General features: G+C 58.1%; 2 protein-coding genes across 11 annotated transcripts; one reads left to right on the top strand and one right to left on the bottom strand.

Moving 5' to 3' along the window:
* Positions 1-2,295: 2,295 nt before the first annotated feature.
* Positions 2,296-13,651, bottom strand: LOC116862050 (putative gametogenetin-binding protein 1). 7 transcript variants are annotated; one of them, XM_032849116.1, is made up of 9 exons: positions 13,434-13,651; positions 12,603-12,640; positions 9,468-9,566; positions 8,713-8,831; positions 8,176-8,270; positions 7,787-7,931; positions 6,759-6,898; positions 5,397-5,543; positions 4,864-5,136 (listed from the first exon to the last, which is right to left on the bottom strand). In XM_032849116.1, exons 2-9 carry the CDS (start codon positions 12,620-12,622, stop codon positions 5,086-5,088), a joined length of 816 nt encoding a protein of 271 aa, XP_032705007.1. In that variant the 5' UTR covers positions 12,623-12,640; positions 13,434-13,651; the 3' UTR covers positions 4,864-5,085. The 7 variants fall into 7 exon arrangements, with proteins under 7 accessions (XP_032705005.1, XP_032705007.1, XP_032705008.1 ...); XM_032849117.1 differs by lacking the exons at positions 12,603-12,640; positions 13,434-13,651 and adding an exon at positions 11,052-11,127; XM_032849119.1 differs by lacking the exons at positions 9,468-9,566; positions 12,603-12,640; positions 13,434-13,651 and adding an exon at positions 11,052-11,127.
* On the top strand, positions 11,060-17,566 carry BAK1 (BCL2 antagonist/killer 1). Of its 4 annotated transcripts, none has more exons than XM_032849120.1 (6): positions 11,060-11,168; positions 13,209-13,309; positions 14,252-14,387; positions 14,753-14,896; positions 15,957-16,137; positions 16,230-17,566. In XM_032849120.1, the coding sequence occupies exons 2-6, from the start codon at positions 13,240-13,242 to the stop codon at positions 16,332-16,334; spliced, it is 636 nt and encodes a 211-aa protein (XP_032705011.1). In that variant the 5' UTR covers positions 11,060-11,168; positions 13,209-13,239; the 3' UTR covers positions 16,335-17,566. The 4 variants fall into 4 exon arrangements, with proteins under 4 accessions (XP_032705011.1, XP_032705013.1, XP_032705012.1 ...); XM_032849122.1 differs by having other exon boundaries at positions 11,065-11,173; XM_032849121.1 differs by lacking the exon at positions 11,060-11,168 and adding an exon at positions 11,384-12,323.
* The last annotated feature ends 2,140 nt before the right edge of the window (positions 17,567-19,706 follow it).

The raw sequence follows: 19,706 nt of genomic DNA, 5'->3' as shown, positions 1-19,706 counted from the left end.
AGATGATGAAACTGACTAGAGAAGTCTCTACATACTAGACATTAGTAGCACTCTCCCCTAACTTGTGACACCAAAAATGTCTCCAGCCATTGCCAAATGGCTCCTGGCAGACAGACTAGCCCCCAGTTGAGAAGGACTACCCAAGTGTCCTCCAGTCTACCCCATCCGCCTCTGTCCCAGCTTAGGCCCACACCCCTCTCACTATGACAGTTGTGACAGCCTCCTAATTGGCCAATCAGCCCCCTGTCCTCTCTACTCCACCCTCCACGGTGCATCTGACAAGGCCACTCTCCTAGCTTTGAGCACTCTGTGGCTCCAGGGGCCCTGGGAATAAACGTGAAGCCATTTAGAACGATCTGAGTGGTCCTACACAATCTGGCCCCCGCCTGTCTCTCCAGCAATATACCCCCTCCTCCCACCTACCTCCCCCCCACCAATCTAGCATGTGTTGAGCCAACTGTGCACCAGCCACCTCAGTTGACATGGCTGTTGAGGAGACCAAGCCCCCCAGGGCCTGTCCTTATAGTATATCGGTCCTGGGTAGGAGAGAGCAGCTGCACTCGCAGATCCTGGTCACCCAGAGCCAGGCAGATGTGGCGCTCCAGGAACATAGGTGCTGGAGCTGAGCTCTAAGGGAGGGGCAGGAGTTACCACGGGGGCCGGGGGGGGGGAGGGAGAGGGGAGGACCACGGAAGACCTGACAGTGGGGGGGACAGCAGCTCTGAGAAGCCAGGGAAGCTGTGGCTGTGATTTGGGGCCCCAGGAAAGGAACAGAGAGAGCACGCATGAAGAGGGATGGAGGGCAGGGAGAAAGGACTACACATGAACACGTGGACTGAACAGGAGGCCCAGGAGAGGAGTCCAGAATGGTTCAAGGGGGGTGGACCCTGGGGTTGTGGTGGCGGCTGGACACTGTCCCATTACCACGGGGTTCTCCTGGCAGGCATGGCCTCCCGCTTCCCCTGCAAGCCCAAATCACAAATGGTGCCTCCTCCTTGAAGCCTTCTGGATTCCTCCCTGCTGCAATGACTGGTTTCCTCTCAGGCGGGGGTCTCCAAACCAATACTGCGGGAACATCATCACCTGCTTTCATGGCTGGGGTCTGCTGTTAACTCACACCCCAGAGGCGGGGCAGGGCGGGGGTGGGGGTGGAGGAGGCAGGGAGGTCGCGGCCAGGCTGCACTTGCTAGGCGCCTCGGTGGGCACAAGCCAGGCAGATAGCAGCCGCCTCCTTCCACCCTCATTCTGCAGTCACCCACAGGCGACCCCCACAGGGAGGCCCCGCTGGCCTCCCGCCCCGCCCCACCTTTTCCAGTCCGGGCCCAGGCTCCGCCCCTCTCCTCGGGGGCGGGGCTGGGAGGTTCTACCTGGGGAGCCCCTGGCTGACCATCGCACAGAAGTTCGGGCCAGAGGGCGCTACCTGGTGAAATAGATCCCCCCAAGCAACCCCCTAGTCCCCTTGTAATAATTACAGCCGCCAGTGAGGCCACCTGCCTCCCTGCTTCAGTCCCTGATCCCCACAGTCTCTTCCCCCCTCAGCAGCCAGGAAGACTTATTTTTTTATTTAAGATTTTATTTATTTATTTGACAGAGAGAGCAGCAAGAGAGGGAACACAAGCAGGGGGAGCAGGAGAGGGAGAAGCAGGCTTCTCACCAAGAACAAAGCCTGACGTAGGGTTCAATCCCAGGACCCTGGGATCATGACCTGAGCGGAAGGCAGATGCTTAACGACTGAGCCACCCAGGGGCCCCCCAAGGAAGACTTTTATATCGTATGCCACATCATGTCACTCCTTGCACTGATCAAATAAGCCCTAGAAAAAAGCCCAGCTGGGCAAAATACACGTCCTCTTCCTTCCCTCCTGACCTCACCTCCTACTCCTCCCCTTCCCACTCACTCCTCTCCCTCTGAGCCACAGGGGTCTTCTTCTGGTTCCTCACAGGAGCCAGTGCCTCAAGGCACTTGCACTTGTGTCCCTTCTGCTGGAATGCCCTTTCCCCAACACCCCCATGGCTCACCACCTCCCTTCCTCCCATCCCTGTTTATACATCATCTCCTTAGAGCTGCCTTGCCCACCCCATCACTCAGATCTAAAACAGCATCGCATTACCCAGCTTCATCTTTCTTCACAGTACTTGTCACTCCCTGATGTATTATCTGTTTATTGTCTATCCTTCTAGCAATATAATAAAATGCTAAAAAAAAAAAAAAAAAGTTCTGTACATCTCGTTCTCTGCTCTATTCCGCAGTGCCTAGAATAGGAACAGGATGTAGTAGATGCTTGAGAAGTATTTGTTCGATGCCAAATAGCACTTCATTCAGCCCACATGAGAAGCCCCCATGAGTTGCCCATTTCACAGATGCAGAAACTTGAGATTCACAGAAGTATGGGACCTGTCTGTGGTCACATGAACTTGTCCGAGTTGGAGCTGGGGCTCCAACCCGATGAGTCTCTCCTCTCTGCCTCTCTGTTCTCCATTTCATTGCCCACCTGGAAAAGAATACAGGTGGTTTTACCCTTCCCTTTCCTGGGGATAGGCAAGACTGACAACCAGTGACTCTGGACCTGGCACAGGCAGCATCTTCCTCAAAGGTCCTGCCCAGGAGCCTGCAGGGAGAGAGACCCTACCCACTCCCCAGGAAGGCAGGCCCAGCTTTGACCCTGACCACTTTTCCCTGGGACCATCTGTCCCCCCTCCTCAGTTACTCCCCTCCCCCTTTCTTTCAGCCACCTCTGGGTCCCAAAAATGCCCTGAGAACAATCTGGGGGTTGCTTTTCTTACCTCTATCCCTCCAGAGATACAGTGAAAAAGAGACAGAGACACAGGAAGAGACGCATGGTGGGGGGTGAGGGAGCACGAAACAGAAACACACATGCAGAGACAACAGAGAAAAACAGAAGATGGGAGAGATGACAAGCCCAGAAAGGAACTGAGATCTGGCAAGTTCTGGAAGTAATGGCTCCCCTCAAACCTGCAGGACGGCCCAGGGCCACTGCCAACCTGACTGGCCCTTCAGAGTGAATTAGAGAGAGGCACCCTGGCTGGGTTCCAGAACCTTCTGGCCTTTGAGCCAAGCACACTGGTGCAGGGCCCAACACACAGGGCAGTGCATAGCAGCCCTCCCTCACTGTGTGTGTTGGAGGAGGGTCACTTTCAATGCCAGCCAGCCGGTCCTCAGGTCTGACCCACAAGACGTGCCTATAGTGGTCCCTGGAAGCTTCTGGGAAATGCCCAGCTCTCTCCATGTGGGCCGTGAGCCCGAGCCCAGCCTCTGCACTCATCTGCTGGGCCTTCCCCCACAACAGGTCCTTGAGCCATGTCACCCCTGCCTTCGTCACTCATGAGTATCAAGCCGGGACCATCCACAGAAACCTGCCAAGGACTCCAAGGGGCTGGGACAAGGCCCTCATGCCTGCGCCAGTGTGCACACCCTCTTCCTGCTCTCACAGGCTACCTTCTGTTTGGGGGGTTTGGGGGGACGAGGATGTGGCACGACCCTTACTTGACAGAAAGGGAAAGAGAGAAGAAAAGAGGGGAATGATCACCTTTGAGTCTCCCATACTAAATGAAGATTCCTGCCCCCTTGCTCCCCAGAAGCCAACCCTCATGGGGGCTGAGGATGAGATGCTTGGTCCCCAGGGGCCACTTGTCTCACACAGGCAGCCAAGGAGCCTGAGCTGCCAGAGGGGGCCCAGCCTACCCCAAGCCAATGTGGGGCTGCTTGGGCACTCCATTGGCTGGCCCCACCTGGAGAGCAATGGAGGAGGGCAGAAGCTCTGTCCTACAGTGTTCTGGGCCCTGGGAATCCCCATTCAAGCCTGGACATGGCCTGGCACAAGGTCACGGGCTTATTAGGATGGGGGGGGGAGAGAAGGTCTCCCCTCCATGGGGCCCGTGGGGGGGTGCTACATCTGTGCTGGGGGAGATCAAAGGGTCCAGGTGGAACCAGGGAACCCCCACAGGCCGCTGCTAAGGCCCCCACCCTTCCCAACAGCCAACACTCTGGGAGGAAATAATTAGGGCACAGGTGAGTCATAGTGTCACAAGGCTGCTTCCTGGCTGACTCAGGGGAGAGTCAGATGGCCCTTCCACCAGCCCCTAGCCCAGAGCCTGAGTCAAGGATTCCAGGCGAACAACAACTCCTGGTGTCCAAACTGGGCCCGGCCCGCCCTTCTACTGGATCCCCAAAAAGTCAGGTATGAGGGTGCCCCGTTCCGTGGCCAGTATGGACATGGCCTTATGTGTCCCTGACTCAAGCTTATCCTTGCCTTTGGATCTTTGAGACGTCTGGATCTCCCTCTGACCAGGATCCCTGTGAGGTACCTGGCACTGACTATGGTATAGAAGGGCTGTGACCAGGGGTAGCCGGATGGGGCCCCGCCCCCACCTCCATAGCAGGGAACCCTTCTGCAACAACCCCCATCCTGGGGGACCCTTTACCTGCCCCCAGCTCAGCCCTCCAGCAGGTCCCTATGGCCCCAAGGCTGCTTTCCTGGCTTTGTCCCTGGGCTGGCTGGGCAGCAACTTCCTGCTGGAGAATTCCCGGATCCTCCCTGCTCCCCCCACTCCAAGGCCGAGATGGCCTGGGAACTCAGAAGGGAGGGAAGTCAAGGATGCTCCCCCTAACAGAGTCTAGTCCTGTGGTAGCACGGGCTTTCCTGGCACTCTCACCCCCAGTCCTCTGGGTCAGGTGCACCAAAGGTCTTGTCCTCTGGCTCCAAAGCCACACTGTGGCCCCTCCACTGGAACTCGGGGGTCTGCAATGGGGGTTACTGCCCTGGGGGCTAGATTGAGACCCTGGCTAACCTGAGTCTGCTCCTAGCTTGAGGCTGAGGGGTGGGGTCCAGAAACAGCCAAGGAGGCCAAAGTCAAAGTGGGTTTTATTATTAATAACCCAGGCCTGAGTCTGGTGGGTGGTGACATTCTGCTGGGCAGGCCCACCCTGCGGACACATGGATACCAGTGATCTCAAGATCCCTTGGCCCTGGGGGTGCCTCGGATGTGCCTCCACAGAGTGGGAGGCTAACTCCCGCTTCAGGCTGCGGGGATCCGGGAGCAGGGCAGACTCGGGGCGGCGGCAGCTTCACTCGGGGGGCCAGTTCCCCAGCTCGTCCATCTCCTCCAGGAGCAAGTGCTGGGGGCAGAAATGGGTGAAGAAAGAGGCCTCAGCGCCTTCGGGCTCCCCCTTCCGGCTCTGTACCCCTAGAAGCTTCCCACATACCCCCCAGAGATAAGCACCCTGAGGCCATTCCAGACCCTCCCCTGTGACCCCACAGCCCTGAGCCACCTCCCTCCCACTAAATGAGGGACCCTTCTCCCTCCAACTTTGTGAGGGGTGGGGTTCTTGGAAGCCCCAGGAGTCAGTCACCCGAGCCAAGCCCTCCACTCCCTCACCTCTGTCCTGGACACCACACCAAGGGGGCTCTGCACCCTTCCCTCCAGCCTAGGGTGTTGCTTCCGCTGCCTCAGCACCCCTCCCCTAGGTCCCCAGCATTCCCCAAATGCTGGGGGGCAGCTTTTTTCCCCCTCAGCCTGGTATCTCTGAGGGTAGATAAGGAGAGAGTAGAGGGTTGTGATGAGGACAGGACCCTCGAAACACCCACAGCAGGAAGATAGCCCTGAGGCAGCTCTGTCCCCCACATGAGGCCAGAGCTGGGCCTCGACCTGCCACTACCCAGAAACTCCCTAGGGACCCCCAGTGCCGCTCAGGCTACCCCAGGAGTGTGACCCCCTACCCCTGAGACAGGGCAGGCTGGCTCAAAGGTGGTTCTGGAGGGGAGAGGGAAGAGAAGAGGGCGGGAAGGGTGACGGGAGATCCCCTTAGTGTGAAAAGACAAAAGCGCAGGCCCCTGCCAGAGCTGGGCCACCGTGTGGTTCAGGATAAGGTGCACAGCCTGGTTCCCTAGAGCATGGAGGGACCGGTGCCTCAGGTCTGCAGGCTCAGGACAGTGAGAGAGCTGAGCCCCCAGGGGTGGGTGATACAGGTATTCACTCCCCGAAGGGGTAAGTCACATCCTTAACACCATAGTGCCCTTGGCGGCCGGCGGGCACCCCCTGTCCTTCCTGTTTGATCCTTCAGTCACTTGGGCCTTTGGGCCAAGATCAAGTGCTGTCTGGTCCTCCCACCAGGCTCCTTTTACAGGTAAAGAAGCCAAGGCCTTTCTCCAAAGCCACAGAGCAAATCCAGGCCAGCACAGGGCTTCAGCGAAAGCCTTGGCCTCTGAACCCTGCGCTCTTTCCTTTATTTTCCTACAAAAGGAAACTACATAGACTGTCAGGGCCACATGTCCACAGAATGAAAGAATGAGCTGATGAATGAATGCAAATTAAGTTTAAAGGCCATCGACCCGTTTTCCTGCAACTGATCTGTCTGTGTGCACTCAGAGAAGCTGGAACAGGCCTGAGCTTGAAGGCCAGTGTCAAGGAGGGTGGACAGTGGGTGGTCTGTGGAGTGACACGGATGGGTAGCCTACGAGTGTTTGTGGGAGTCAGTGTGGGCAAGAATGGGAGAGAAAAGAGAAAAAGAGCAACATCATGGGGTTAAGTAAGAGACGGAGAGACAAACGAACAACTGTGTGTGTGAGGGGGGGTCAACCTCCTACTCTCGGAAATACCACCACCAGGAAGGGGTGCTGCTGTCCCTACCCAGGCTGGGGGAGGTGGGAGCCAGGGCCAGGGGCCTATGGAGGTGGGAGGCCTCACTTTCTCCAGTGGCCTCAGGCACAGGGTGGTGGTCTGGGACAGGCTGGGGCATACCTGACCGTCCACAATGCCTGCCTCCTCCAGGGTGATCTCTGGCTTGGTCAGCAGCTCCTGGCCATCATGGCTGCCCACCTTCCAGAGGCGGGAGTCCCGCTGCACTGCCTGAAGCTTCTTTAACTCCGACTCCACGAAACCTGCGAGGCAGAGAGATGGGCATGGGGCAGGCAGGAGAGGGTGGAACAACCTGTTGGGGAAGGAAGGAAGAAGAGATGGCTCGGGCTCTCCAGGACTCATCCCAGCCCTGGGGAGTCCCTGGTCACCCCCAGCCCCAGTGCCTACATTTCCGGATTACCCGGATCCGGCCACATACCACCTCCCCACCTCCCCACCTCCCCAACTTCCCCCAGAAACTTACTGGCCAGTGGGCTCCCTCCTACATGTTTGAGTGTGGGTTTCCTCACCTCCTGGGGAAAGCATGCGAGGCGCAGACATCTGCCCCCACCTTTCACCAGCCACTGACTCAAGAGCAAGGATCAGGGACTACCCCAGTTGCTGAGGTTCAAGTCGCAGCTCTGCCACGTACTAGCTGTGTGACCCTGGACAAGTTACTTAACCTCTCTGTGACTCTGCTTCCTGACTATGAGGTAGAGATTATAACGGAGGACCTATCTCAGAGCTGTGACATGGCATTTCATGACAAATGCTCAGAAGAGGGTCTGACCTATGGTTATGGCTACGCAAATATCAACAGTGACCATGTTATGGGACTGTGTTAGGCTATTACCGTCCTTGCTCAGGCCACTGAACAAGTTAGAAGTCTGGGCTGGGAAAGGGTGATGCTCCTGGAGCACAAGTCCACCTCATGCCCTCCCAAACCAGGAGAAAGGAGGACTAGCTAGACTTCTCCAGCAGAGTCACCCACGGGTCCCCCCACCACCACCACCCCCACCCTCCCAAGCCACATCTCCAGTGGTCATCTTAGGTCCTCTGGTCCCACCTGGTGGTAAGAACTGGTATCACACCCATGAGCCGCAGCCAAGGGTAGCCCTTGGGCCTGAGGGCTGGTTGCCCACTGCACTTACCCACTGTGTCTGTTGACCTGAAAGTCTTATGCAGCGGTGACTGCAGGGTGACAATGCCCGGGACACAGAGCTTGAATGACCTGTCCTCTACCTCCATTTCCTTTTCCTTGCTTTTCTCATCAGGCAAGCCTTCCTTGAGAGGAAACTGAGGGCATGCCCCGCAGCTGATCAGGGGAGGACAACGCGGACCCAAGCCTGTAGCCCCACCCCCACCCCCAAGATAAAACAAAAAGCAGGAGGGTACAGCTCCCCAAAAGTAAAGAGTGATCTGCCCAAGCCACAAATTCTGGGGCCCAGCCAAATGGGGGGAGGAACCCCACCCAGGCTTTACCACCCACTCCCCCCCCCCCCCCTTGTCTCCCCCACTGCCCCAGCCTGCTCCCACAGACCTTGGCCATGGCTGATTTCTGAAGCTGCTTGTACAAGGTGAGGAGGCGGTTCCAAGGAGTTGCCCCCACCTTCGAGGAGGCCAGCCTGAAGTCTCCTGTGAAGGGGCAGTGTCACCAGCAGGCCGATGGGAACAAGGGGCAGCCCAGGCCTAGCTAGGCCCAGGGCTGCAGGGGCACTAGGTGGGCTGAAGCGAGGGTGAGGTCCCTTGTTTTCTTAGCAAACACCTCCTATGTGCCAGGCACAGTACTAGGCACCCTGCAAAGAGCATCTCATGGACTCCTTGCCACTGCCCTCCGTTGTGGATACTGTTCCATGCTCACTCTATGGATCAGGAAATGGAGACACAGAACGGCTGAGCAACATGGCCCCGTCCCACAGCTTGGCATAGTGCGATGGAATGTTCTCAAATCCAGGCAGCCTGCCCCCAGCACTCCCTCAAACCACTCTGTGTCCTTCCAGGCCCCACACCCCTGAGGAGTCTGAGGAAGAGGGCCTATTTCTGGCACTGCCCCAATGCCTGTGGCCACCGCACTCACCGTCCAGCAGACACTCCTTCTCCTCCTCCCTGGTGAAGGTCTTGGGGCTGACCTCCGGTGGCCCCATGGCCCTCTGTGGGCATCCTTGTTTCACCTCCAAGGCTTGGGCAAAGTGGCCCCTGACTCCAAAGCATAGTCAGATGGGGGTGGCAGGCGGAGCCAGAGACATGGCAAAGGCTCCCTAAACCCCCCAACTCCCCAAGGCCCTCCCACAGGCTCTGCTCAGCCCGTTCCTTCCTCCTGCCTCCAACAGTTCCCTGCTTGGTCCTCTGAGGTCTTCATCATACAGGGGTGGGCCCCCTTTCTCACAGGGGTGGGCCCCCTTTCTCACAGGGAGTGGTGCCAGGTCCAAATGGGAGTGGGAAACAGGAGGGAGAGAGTGGGGGGGGGGAGGCAGGGTGGAGTGGGGACCAGGAAGGAGCTGGGAAGAAATGGCAGCCTGGTCCTCTCTCACCTTGGGTGCCTCCACCCACAACCTCTGACTTGTGGGAAGACCCACCCCATCTCTGGTTCCCTCCCCCCAGACTCTCCTCCCATTCTCCTGGCCCACCCTTGGCCTCCAGGCTCCTTCCCATCCTTGATGCACCTGTCCCTTCCCTACAGAGCTAGGGGCCTTATTCCAGTCCTCTACCCATATGAAGACCCACATTCCTGGGCCCTCCTCAGTTTGGGTCCTCCCATCACTGCCCCATATCCTTGCCCCAGTGCCCCCATCCCAGGCCCCTGCCCACCACTCACATAGCCCAGCCCCTCACCTGTCTGAGGTCCTTGTATCCCCGGAGGCCTCCCCTACTGCCTCCTTCTCTTCTCTTTTTTCCTTCTTGGACACGTTGCCTAGCACCTCCTGGCTTCCCCTGGACAGGATGGGCTTCACCTCTCCACCCTGGACTGCCACCCTCAGGACCTCCTTTGGGGTGGGGGTCTGGGCCCCTGTGTCCCCCATCCCTAGCCCCAAGGGACCATGCCGTGGCAAGGCCACAGAGAGCATGTAGGGCAGTGTGGCTGGCTGCCTTGGCTCCTTCCTCCCCGCTCCTCCCTGGCGGTTCCTCATCAGAGAGGTGGTGCTTTGCTCCTGGGAGGCGCATGGCCGACTCCGCATCAGGGCCTTGTCCGAGCTCTTGGGGCTGCCCCTGCTCCCCACCAGACTACGGAAAAAAAGGAACATGGAGGAGTGGCCCAAAATTCGGGACTGAGGGGTTGGACCTGGGGCCTCCATCCTGAGAGAGACCCCGACTCAGAGGGAGCGGCTGCACCCCACCAACTGCTTAAGAACGGGAGGAGTTTTCAAATTAAAACCTCCAGTTGGAAACTTCCAGGAGTTCTAGAAGGCAAAGGTCAGGTGGGGGTGGTGGTGATGGGGAGGCTGGGAGGAATACATGATAGGGGGGGTTAGTGGGGGGGGCAGAGAGGGCAGGGGGTCGTTGAGGCAGGGGAAGGAGGTATGGGAGGCAGATTTGGGATGGCTGATGAGGCTTCAGGGGGCACGGGGTGGGGGGACAGGCAGAGGAAGCTTTTGGGGGCTCCCTGGACTGAGAATGGGGCAGGGGCTTTTTGGAGCCTCTGCACACACCTCTCTCCACCTGGCTTGTCCTTCCCTGATCCTGCGGGGCTGCCTCTGCCCTTGAGAACCGTTCCCTACAGCCAGATAGTATCTGCCTTCCTTCTCTCTTCTCAGCATCCGCTGGCACGGGCCCAGGTGGTACACAGACACCGCGTTTTCATCTCTGTTGGCCTGCCTATCACCTCCAGGGTGTCAAACCCCCACCAAGCTGCCCTGTGCGCGTCCTAATTACACGCTGAATCTCAATGCAGTGTTATTTTTTCCCCACAGCATCCAGACACTTGATCTTAAACCCAGCTCAGTGCCCTTGGGAGTTCTTTAATCCCGCTGAGCCTCAGTTCGTTCATCTGTAAAAGAGGCGTAGGGGCCAGCACCCACTTCCAAGGGTTACTGAGAAAATTCCAAGGGACAAGGGCCCTGTCGCCAAAGTGCAAAGCACACTGTGGCGCTTCAGAAACTCTGCCCTCCTGGCTTTTTTATTGGTACTGACTGATGAAAGGGGGTGCAGGTCAGACAGCAGGAGTGGGAGAAGGGGAGCCATGCCAGCTGAGTGCGGCCGAGTGTGGGGGGTGGAGCGTCTCTCCCGCCCAGGAGCCAAGACCGACCCCCAGGCTGTGGGTCCCGCATCCGCATCCGGCGGCTTCACAGCAGCTTCCTCTAGAGGGAGCTGATTGGAGCCAGGAGCCGCCGGCACCTCTAGGATCACCGCGGCCTCGCGGGTCCCTGGTGCAGCGCCGGGACGAGCGCAGGCTGTGTCTAACTCTAGGACTGCACTCACCCCTGTTCCTGGAAGCCGGGCCTGGGCCCCCGATCCCCCCGGGAGCAGCTGCTGGGCCCTCAGGATCTCTGGCCTCAGCCCTGTGAGCCATCCGGGCCCGGGCTAAGGTCCGGGCAGGTAAGGTGGGAGGGTCTTGTCCATCCTTCCAGCTTTTGGCAGCCCCAGACCCTGGGGTGGGGATACAGGGAGCCGGCAGGCAGCCGGGTGCGGAAGGGGAGGTCTGGAGACTTATCTGGGCAGCTCCGCCAACTCCTGCTGGGGACCTGATCCAGTCCGGGCTCCCTCTGGATGCCCCTCAGACAATACCCCCGCCTCCCCTCCCATTCCCTGCCCTGCCCTGGCCCAGCCCGGGCCCTGGGAGCCAAAGAATTGGGTGCTAAAGAGTCAGGTCTTTTAGCAGTCTGGGGGGTTGGGAGTGGAGGTCAGAGCCAAGGTCAAGGGCAGGGAGAGACCTTTCATGGTGCTTCCTGCTGCCCCAGGAGCCCTAGACTGGGTCTGCCGCCCAACCAGGCATCTCCCTCTAGGGAACATCCTGGTCCTGGCAAGTGGAGAGCAGAGAACTCCCCTTACCAGGAAGTCAGGCCACTTGGATGAGGGCAGGGGTGGGCCCAGGGCCGCAGAGGCCTCTGGCCCTGGGGACCTCTCTGACGCCCCCACCTACTCCCCAGCTGCGACCCCCTTGGGTAGCGGTCGATGGAGTTGGGGGTGCAGTCAGCATCTTCCGGTCCTGCTGTCCCAGGGGTGCCGGGTTTGCTGGGGGGTGCTGGGCGGGGGACCACGGAAGAGGGAAGGGCATCTTTTTCCGGAAGGAGCAGCAGGGATGGGGGTGTGCCAAGCAAAGGTCTGTTTCTTGCTGGCAGGCAGGGCTGAAGGAGGGGAGGGTCTGCCTTCTCCCTTCTTTCTTCGTCTCCCTGCCCCCAGTAAGTGGAGGCGTGGAGTGCTCTCCCCCACCCCTTCTTGAGACCTCTTGCCCTGGGGCACTTTTGAAAATGGCCCCAGGCCAAAGGCAGGAAGAAGGTGGGGAGGGTACTCAGGTCCTCCCTGAGAGAAGGCAGTGGCTGTGCTTGGTCCCTGGTCCCCGGTGGGAGGAGGGGTACTTCCCCAAAAGGCTGATGGAGGCCGCTTTGGGAGGGGTGGGTATGAAGGGGTGCAAATTGAAAGTGAAACAGTTCACGTCCAGGAAATACTCCCTCTGTCGAGGGTTCACAGAGCAGATCGGGGCTGTGGCCAGGACCGAGCAAAGAGGAAAACGGGCTGGGGACAGGAGACCAGGTATGCGGTGTGGTGGAGGAGGGGCGTGAAGGGGGGTCCTGCAGAGACAGCTTCCTCAGCTCACTGCAACACAGGAATGGGTAGAGCACAGGTGGGATGTTAACAGATAACCACAAACTGGAAAATAAATCTTAAAGGAGTACTGAAGGTATGAAGTGATGAAAATTGAGATAACCAACCCGACTCCCTGATTAGCTAAGTGGCCCTCAGGCCCTAACTTCTTGGTGCCTCACATTCCCCACCCCCACCCCCCAGTAAAATGGGTATGATGATGCTTACCTTGCTGGGTTCATGTGCATTTTCAGTGTCTGACACCCCTGGAGATGGAAGTAAGTAAGGCATAGGCACTCAGGAAATATCTGGCCAAGAGGCCTGACTTGGAAAACAGGCGTGCTCTGACCAGCCAAGGGGAAGTGGAACCTTCGAGCACAGCTTTCATGGGTCATTAGTTAGAAGGTGGCAATCCTGTGGTAAGTGCGTGCTAGGTAGGGTGCAGGAGGTCCCAGGAGCAGTGGAAAGAACCCGCAGCCTCTAAAACTTGCCTGATTTGCCCAGGAGTGAGGTGAATTATGACCTGAGATCCACGAGGGTGTTGCTGGTGTCCCCCATCCCCTGGGCCCTAGGTCCAGGTCCCTAGGTATGAATCCAGACTGCCCTGCCTTTCTCCATCTCTCTGGAAGGACTGCTAGTGAAATGCTCAGGAAGTTCTGATTCTGCCCACAGACGCCACAGGGACCCAAGGTTGTGGAATTGAGAGGCGGCTGGAGCTAGGACCGTGGGTCTTTGGGGAGTGGGGAACCCCTCCTCTCTCTGTGGCTGTGGGACCCTCTCATCAACCAGCCCCTGCCCATCCCCATCGTGGCTTTCTCTCACCCATCCCCACAGGCTAACCCTGTCCTCCACTGGGACCTGAGAAATGGCATCCGGGCAAGGCCCAGGTCCTCCCAGGCAGGGGTGTGGAGAGCCGGCCCCATCTTCTACTTCTGGTAAGGGTCTCTCTGCCCTTTGCCCTTCCCAGAACCACCAGGGCTGTCTGAAAGGGTGGTGAGAGCAGAAGGGGTCAGGACCAGGCAGGACTAACAGGTAGGCTCTCCTCCCCCGTTCACTCACCTCGGATAAAGGAGGAAGGCATCGTCCCACCCAGTACAGGTAGCCTCAGAAGCTGGAGTGCAGTCCAGGTTGAGCCCTGGGAGCGGGGAGGAGGTTGGGCCTGGGGTTACGGGGGTAGAGGCTAGGAGAGGCCCGGGAGGGAGTGTGAGGCGGGCACAGCGCCATCCCAAGGAAGAGGAGCAGGAAGGGGTGAAGAGAGGCCAGAAGAGGGGGGTGTGGCTATTCTATTCCTCCACTAGGAGAAAGAAGGAAGTTCCTAGACATATCACCCCATCAGGCCTGCTAACTGGCGAAAGTGATTGTTACGACTTTGGGGAGGAAGTAAGATGGCTGCCTTTCTTCCCTTTTCCAGAGGGGACCATCAGGGACGCCTGGAGTCCCCAGCCCATTACAGACTGCTTCCGGGGCTTTGGGTTCAGTGCCCCGTCTGTCCCTATGTACCTATGTGACTTTTCGAGGCACAAAGCTACAATTTCAAATTCTGTTTCCCCATATTCCCTGGGCCATCAGGGCCGGGTACCTGTACCCACTCAAACACACTGAAAATCCCACACGCCCAGCTTACATCCTGGCTCTTTCTGACCATGTGACCTTGTGTCTCAGCTTGCCCATCTGTAAACTGGGATTCCCCTGCTCCACAAGGCTGTGGTGAGGGTTATCCTGGACACAGGAAGCACTGGGTGTTAACTGAGGACTAGAGTTAGGGATGCTTCTGCCCATGGGTGTGGACAGCTGATGCCTCGAAGAGTGACCCATGCACAAAGCGTGGGGCTGCCCGGTCCAGCCCGTCCTCCCTGACTCCTGGCTTTGATTCTCAGAGGAGCAGGTAGCCCGGGACACTGAGGAGGTTTTCCGCAGCTATGTTTTTTACCGCCATCGGCAGGAGCAGGAGGCTGAGGGGGCGGCTGCGCCTGCTGACCCAGAAATGGTCTCCTTGTCCCTAGAACCTAGCAGGTGAGCAAGAGGCCCCTCGGCCCGCAGGAACATCTTCAGGGAAGTGGAGGTTCATATGGAGTCAATGCCCAGCAGGCCTGGGGAGCTGGGGAGGCTGGGTAGAAGGGGGGTGGTCTTGTCCTTCTCCCATCATTGCCTTTTTTTTTCATTTTGGGCTTCCACCCCCTGCTGGGGCCTTGCACCATTTATAGCACATGCCTGTCCCATGACCCTGGCCTTGGCCCTCATGTCAGAACACTGTCAGGAACCTCCAGGGAGGGGTCTACAAGGCCGGGGGCATCTTGGGTGGAACCCCTTGTCCGTGAGCCCAGGCCCCAGCCCTGCCCGCGCTGGGCCTCCTCACCTAGCTGGCTCCATTCCTCCAGCACCATGGGGCAGGTGGGTCGGCAGCTTGCCATCATCGGGGACGACATCAACCAGCGCTACGACTCCGAGTTCCAGGCCATGCTGCAGCACCTGCAGCCAACAGTGGAGAACGCCTATGAGTATTTCACCAAGATTGCCTCGAGGTAGCCCTGGCCCCCAGCCTCCCCGCTGTGCTGTCACCCTCACACTGTGTCCCGCCTTTGGGATGAGAGACACGCTTCTCTGTCAGCGTCAAGAGATGTGTGTGCCATTCCTGTATCTGCTGTTAGCTCACGCATGGGCTCGGGCCCTGTCTTTCTCTCTCTGGGCCCCAGACGCCTCCTCTTTGGGGTAGAAGCTCACAGCTCTTGTGAGCTGGGGTACTGAGGACTTGACCGGTTAGATTGGGACTAGAGAGGCGCCCAGAATGGGGCTGTCCCCAGAGTTCCCCAGTCCCACTGAGACACAGCTGTCTTTTCAGTTCGGAATCATACTCCTGCCAAAGACAGTCTGGTTGCTCATGTTCCAGAAATGCTCATGTCCCTTTGCTACAGTCTTGTGTCTGAGAGGCAGTGGACAGTGGTTAAAGACACCACGTGCCTGGGTCCAATCTCAGCTTTGCCACTTAACGGGCTTTGTGAAACCCTCTGGCCATCAGGCCCTGTGTCTATAAAATAGAGGAAGTGGGCTCAGAACGGTGGCCGTCCTTATTAGTGTCATCTGTTGTTAAATCTGGGTTAGGAGTCAGCCTCGAGGGGACTGACGCTGGGGTGAAGGTAGACAACAGACGCTCAGAGCCTGAATGTCCTTCGAGGCTGCCCCCTCCCACTCCGGTTCCAGGACCTGTCCTAACCTCTTCTTTGTCCTTCTCTCTCTGCTGTCTCTTGGGCTGCCAGGCCAGCAGCGTCCGCCACAGGTAATCTCCCTGCTGCCTCTGTCCGCTTGTCCTGCCCTCCCTGCTGTCCGCCTGTTGGCACTCATGGCCACAACCCAGCAGCACCAGCCCGCTCAAAGGCCCTCTGAGTTTCCTCCTTTCACAGAGATGTAGGCTTTTCCCAGATTGAGGCCCAGCTGGGGCAGCCTCTGCCACCTTGGTTCACGGCTCGGCCGTTTTGCTTTCCAGCTGGGAGCAGGGCGGGTGGCCACCAGACAGTGGGAGAGGATGAGCAGGCTGTGGGAGCCTCCTGGGGGTCTCCACTGACAGCATCGCCCCTCTGCCCGCAGCCTGTTCGAGAGTGGCATTAACTGGGGCCGCGTGGTGGCTCTCCTGGGTTTCGGCTACCGCCTGGCCCTCCACATCTACCAGCGCGGCCTGACTGGCTTCCTGGGCCAGGTGACCCGCTTCGTGGCTGACTTCATGCTGCATCACTGCATTGCCCGGTGGATTGCACAGAGGGGCGGCTGGGTAAGTGTGGCCACTCTCCCAGCCCCGCCTCTGCCCCGGCGAGCCTATGCTGGCTGTCCATCCCTCAGTGACCACTCTGTCTCTCCTGGCAGGTGGCAGCCCTGAACTTGGGAAATGGCCCCATCCTGAACGTGCTGATAGTTCTGTCTGTGGTTCTGTTGGGCCAGTTTGTGGTACGAAGATTCTTCAAATCGTGACTCCCAGGGGGAGTCCAGGCACCCCTGCCTGGACTTCAGCCAAGCCTTCTCCCCTCATCCCCTCCCCTGCAGGGCTCCCCCGCCCCCACTCAAGAATACAGAAGCTTTAGCAAGTGGGGCACTCAGGCTTTAGGAGGGCCCCTGCCCAGGGGTCAGTCAGGCTGCCGGGGTGCCCCAACATTGCATGGTGCTAATGACCCCCCTCTCTGGGGCCCATCCTGTCAGAGAGGGGCTGTAGCCTTCTTCCTCAGCTCTCTGGGACTCCCTCAGCTGTGTCTCCTGGGTGCTGGGGAGATTGACAACTTGGGGAAGCAAGAGGCTGAGAGTCACTTCCCTCCAAATTTTTAATGGTTATATCTTTTTATAATGCCCTTGGAAGGACTCTCCCCACCCCCCCATTCCCACCACTCTGCCCAAGCGAGGATGCCTGGGATGTGGGGGTTCGTAGGTCACCCTGTGTGCCCCAGGACTCAGCTGTTCTAGAAGGTCAGAGTTTGATTGCTGGGCCTGGAGCCCAGTCCTGGCCCTTCCTAAGCTCTCCCCCTGCTCCCACTCCCCCTACCCATATTGCCTTTGCAGTGGACTCTCAGGGATTCTGGGCCTGGGTGTGGGATGTGGAGGGAGTGGGGGTATAGACCAGAGCTGTGAGAACTTCATTGGCACCCCCCCAGCCTGCCTCCCGAGACCCTCAGTTCTCTCCCTTCTCCTCCCCTATTACCACTTCAACCCAACCTGTTCACTACAAGTGAAGCCCACCCTGCCCCCATCACTCCAGATAAGGAAGGAGGGATCTTGGGTAAGTGGAGACCTGAAGTCCCCTCCTTGCCCAGACTAGACTTTAGGACTTGTTTGTTATTGTCAGGGAAAGGGGGTAAGGAGCTCATCTTGAGGTTTCTGAGTGAGAAAAGAGCTGTTAATGTCACTAGGAACCCCAGAGTTGGGATCCTCCCTCATGGCCTGGGCACAGTGTAATCAGGGGGTGTGGATGGGGAAACTGTGAATACTTGAACTCTACCCTCCCCTACCCCCACTCTCCACACTCCTTGCCTGCCTAATCCCCCCCTGTGGGTCAGGGTGGGAAGGCCTTGTCTATCTTGCACAACCTAGAGGTTTGGAGGTAGGGAGAGGGAAGTTTTTGATTAAACCAAATGCAAGAAGGGGATGCACATGGAGCCCACTGGCCAGCCCTCACTGCTCTGAGTAAATCTGAAAATAAACTATAATCCCCTGATTCCCATGTGGTTATTTTTGTATCCTCTGCTACCTCTCTCTCCACCAGGCTAGGTTGGGGGAACCTGCGCATGCCTGGTGTTCAGCGGGTTTGTTACTGAATAAGAGTTCCTATCAGGCTTTCACAATCCTGTAAAAGCTGCTTATGGCTCTCCCAGGCCCCAGCTCCCTAGAAGGCCTTGGCCCCTCCCCACCTCTCCTAGACCCTTCTCCAGGTGCCTCCCTCATCTTTGTGTTCCAGGCAGGTTTCCCACCCCTTAGGAGGCTGGGGAGACTCCAAACTGCTGGGCTCTGGCTGTGGAGCTGGTGGAACAGTTGTGTATGTCTGGGGAATCCCAGAGGCCACCTCGGGCCTGATGTGAATGCCCCTCCCTGGGGCCTGCCATCCATGCGGGGCCCAGAAAGCCCTTCTCTCCCACACCTGGCTCGGCCGGGACACAGTGTCAGCCCCCTCCTTCCCATGTTCCCCACATCTAGCGCGCACATGCGCACACACACACACACACACACCGCTTTTCAGTCCAGGAATTCTGTGCTGCATCGGAGTCTCTATGGGAAAGCAGCTAGAGGTGATAAAAATAACAAGCATGGGGGCGTTCAAATGTTCCCAAGTCCTTCCAGTCCCGGGCACCCTGGTCTGTGTTTCTGACACCCTTCCAAAATGGTCACATGCAAGTCCTAAAGTTCTTGTGGGGCTTCACTGTCACTCCCTAAGGGCATCTTGCCTATCTCCTCTCCCTTTCTTTGGACTTGGGTCTTCAAAGAGTCGAGGTAGAGACTGCAGTCATGGCAAGCCCCCCGCCCCCCGGCTCCCCCGCTCTACAGTGGTGGCTGGCGGGGTGGCGGCTACAAAGCAATCTCCAGAAAAGCCCCCAGACAACCTGCAGGGGACACACACCCCGCGGGCCAGGCCTCCTGCTGAGAATTCGTCATACACGCCGGATCGGTAGGTATTATGACTGGTGACCTGGTGGGTTGGGAGGTGGGGCTGGGGCTTAAGCTCCAACTTCACAGATAAAGAAAACTGAGGTACCTGCCCAGAGTCACCAGGTAGAAAGGGCGGGAGCTGGCACTTGCCACGGGGATACTGGCCAGCGGTTTTACGTAGAGACCCGGCCAGGTGCGGCCCGGAGCGGTTGGTCTCCAGCACAGGACAGCCAAAGGCTCAGGCCGGGAGGTAGGGTAACTCTCCTCTCTGCCCACAGCACGCAGCCGCCGCGCCACCGCCCCACCGCGAGGAAGACCACAGAGGTGGGCGGGCTGCCGGAATCCAAGATGGCCGTCGCCGGGCCGATTACGCCAGAGTGCCATCTGGTGGGCGGGGCCTCTGGGTGCACCTCCCACTGTCTAACCGCGGGGTTTTTTGAGAATAGCTTGACGACCTTTTTTGGAAGAGCCGGTATTTCTACGGCTGGGGGAAAGGCAGGTGGGCAGTGGCTGGAGCTGTGGCTTTCTCTGCCTCTGTAAGGAGTTGGAACTCTATCCTGAAGGCGTGGGGAGTATAAAACCTGCCTTGCCTTGTACCCAGAGGCTCCCCGCCTCCCCGCCCCACCCCACAGTGTACCTTTCTGTGCCTGCAGTTTTACCTCCTCTGAAAAAAAGTTTTATTTTAGGTCACTAGGTGTCCATCTGAACAAGAAAATGCTCCCGTTGCCCAAACCTCTCAGTGACTTGAATGTAGGTTTTTATGACCTAACCATCTGAATCGCATTAAAATAAGATGAATTCATTGGTTAATTAAAATAAAAAGCCCCGCCCCCATATCCTGCTCCGTTGTACACACCTCAGATGTAAAGGCCCCTGATCAAAGACACTTGTAAAATATGGATTTAATTTACTCTAATCCTGCGTGTGTGGGTGGGTATGTGTGTGTAAGAGAAAGAGAGAGGAAGAGAGAGAGATGGAATGGAGTTACGAAAGATTTCTGGAAGTGTCCAAAAGAACCAGAAAACCAGCAAACCCAGCTTCTGGGGTGGATTCACCAATTGCTGGACATGTTAAAAAGGTGAACACCAGGGGCGCCTGGGTGGCTCAGTGGGTTAAAGCCTCTGCCTTCAGCTCAGGTCATGATCTCAGGGTCCTGGAATCCAGCCCCACCTCTGGGCTTTCTGCTCAGCAGGGAGCCTGCTTCCCCCTCTCTCT

This window comes from Lontra canadensis, unplaced genomic scaffold (assembly GCF_010015895.1).
Source record: "Lontra canadensis isolate GAN:19392208 unplaced genomic scaffold, GSC_riverotter_1.0 scaffold219, whole genome shotgun sequence".
Classification (NCBI taxonomy): Eukaryota; Metazoa; Chordata; class Mammalia; order Carnivora; family Mustelidae; genus Lontra; species Lontra canadensis.
The sequence above is the reverse complement of the archived record's forward strand: the minus strand, read 5'-3'. Positions and strand labels throughout refer to the sequence as shown.

Excerpts from the sequence above, each read along its gene's own strand:
- LOC116862050 (XM_032849112.1), bottom strand. The coding sequence starts at position 9,928 with ATGGAGGCCCCAGGTCCAACCCCTCAGTCCCGAATTTTGGGCCACTCC. Across the intron at positions 8,832-9,467 it reads GATACAAGGACCTCAGACAG|GGGCCACTTTGCCCAAGCCT; the intron begins GTGAGGGGCTGG and ends CTTTGGAGTCAG. Across the intron at positions 8,271-8,712 it reads GAAGGAGTGTCTGCTGGACG|GAGACTTCAGGCTGGCCTCC; the intron begins GTGAGTGCGGTG and ends GCCCCTTCACAG.
- BAK1 (XM_032849120.1), top strand. The coding sequence starts at position 13,240 with ATGGCATCCGGGCAAGGCCCAGGTCCTCCCAGGCAGGGGTGTGGAGAG. Across the intron at positions 14,388-14,752 it reads TTGTCCCTAGAACCTAGCAG|CACCATGGGGCAGGTGGGTC; the intron begins GTGAGCAAGAGG and ends CCATTCCTCCAG. Across the intron at positions 14,897-15,956 it reads TTCACCAAGATTGCCTCGAG|CCTGTTCGAGAGTGGCATTA; the intron begins GTAGCCCTGGCC and ends CTCTGCCCGCAG.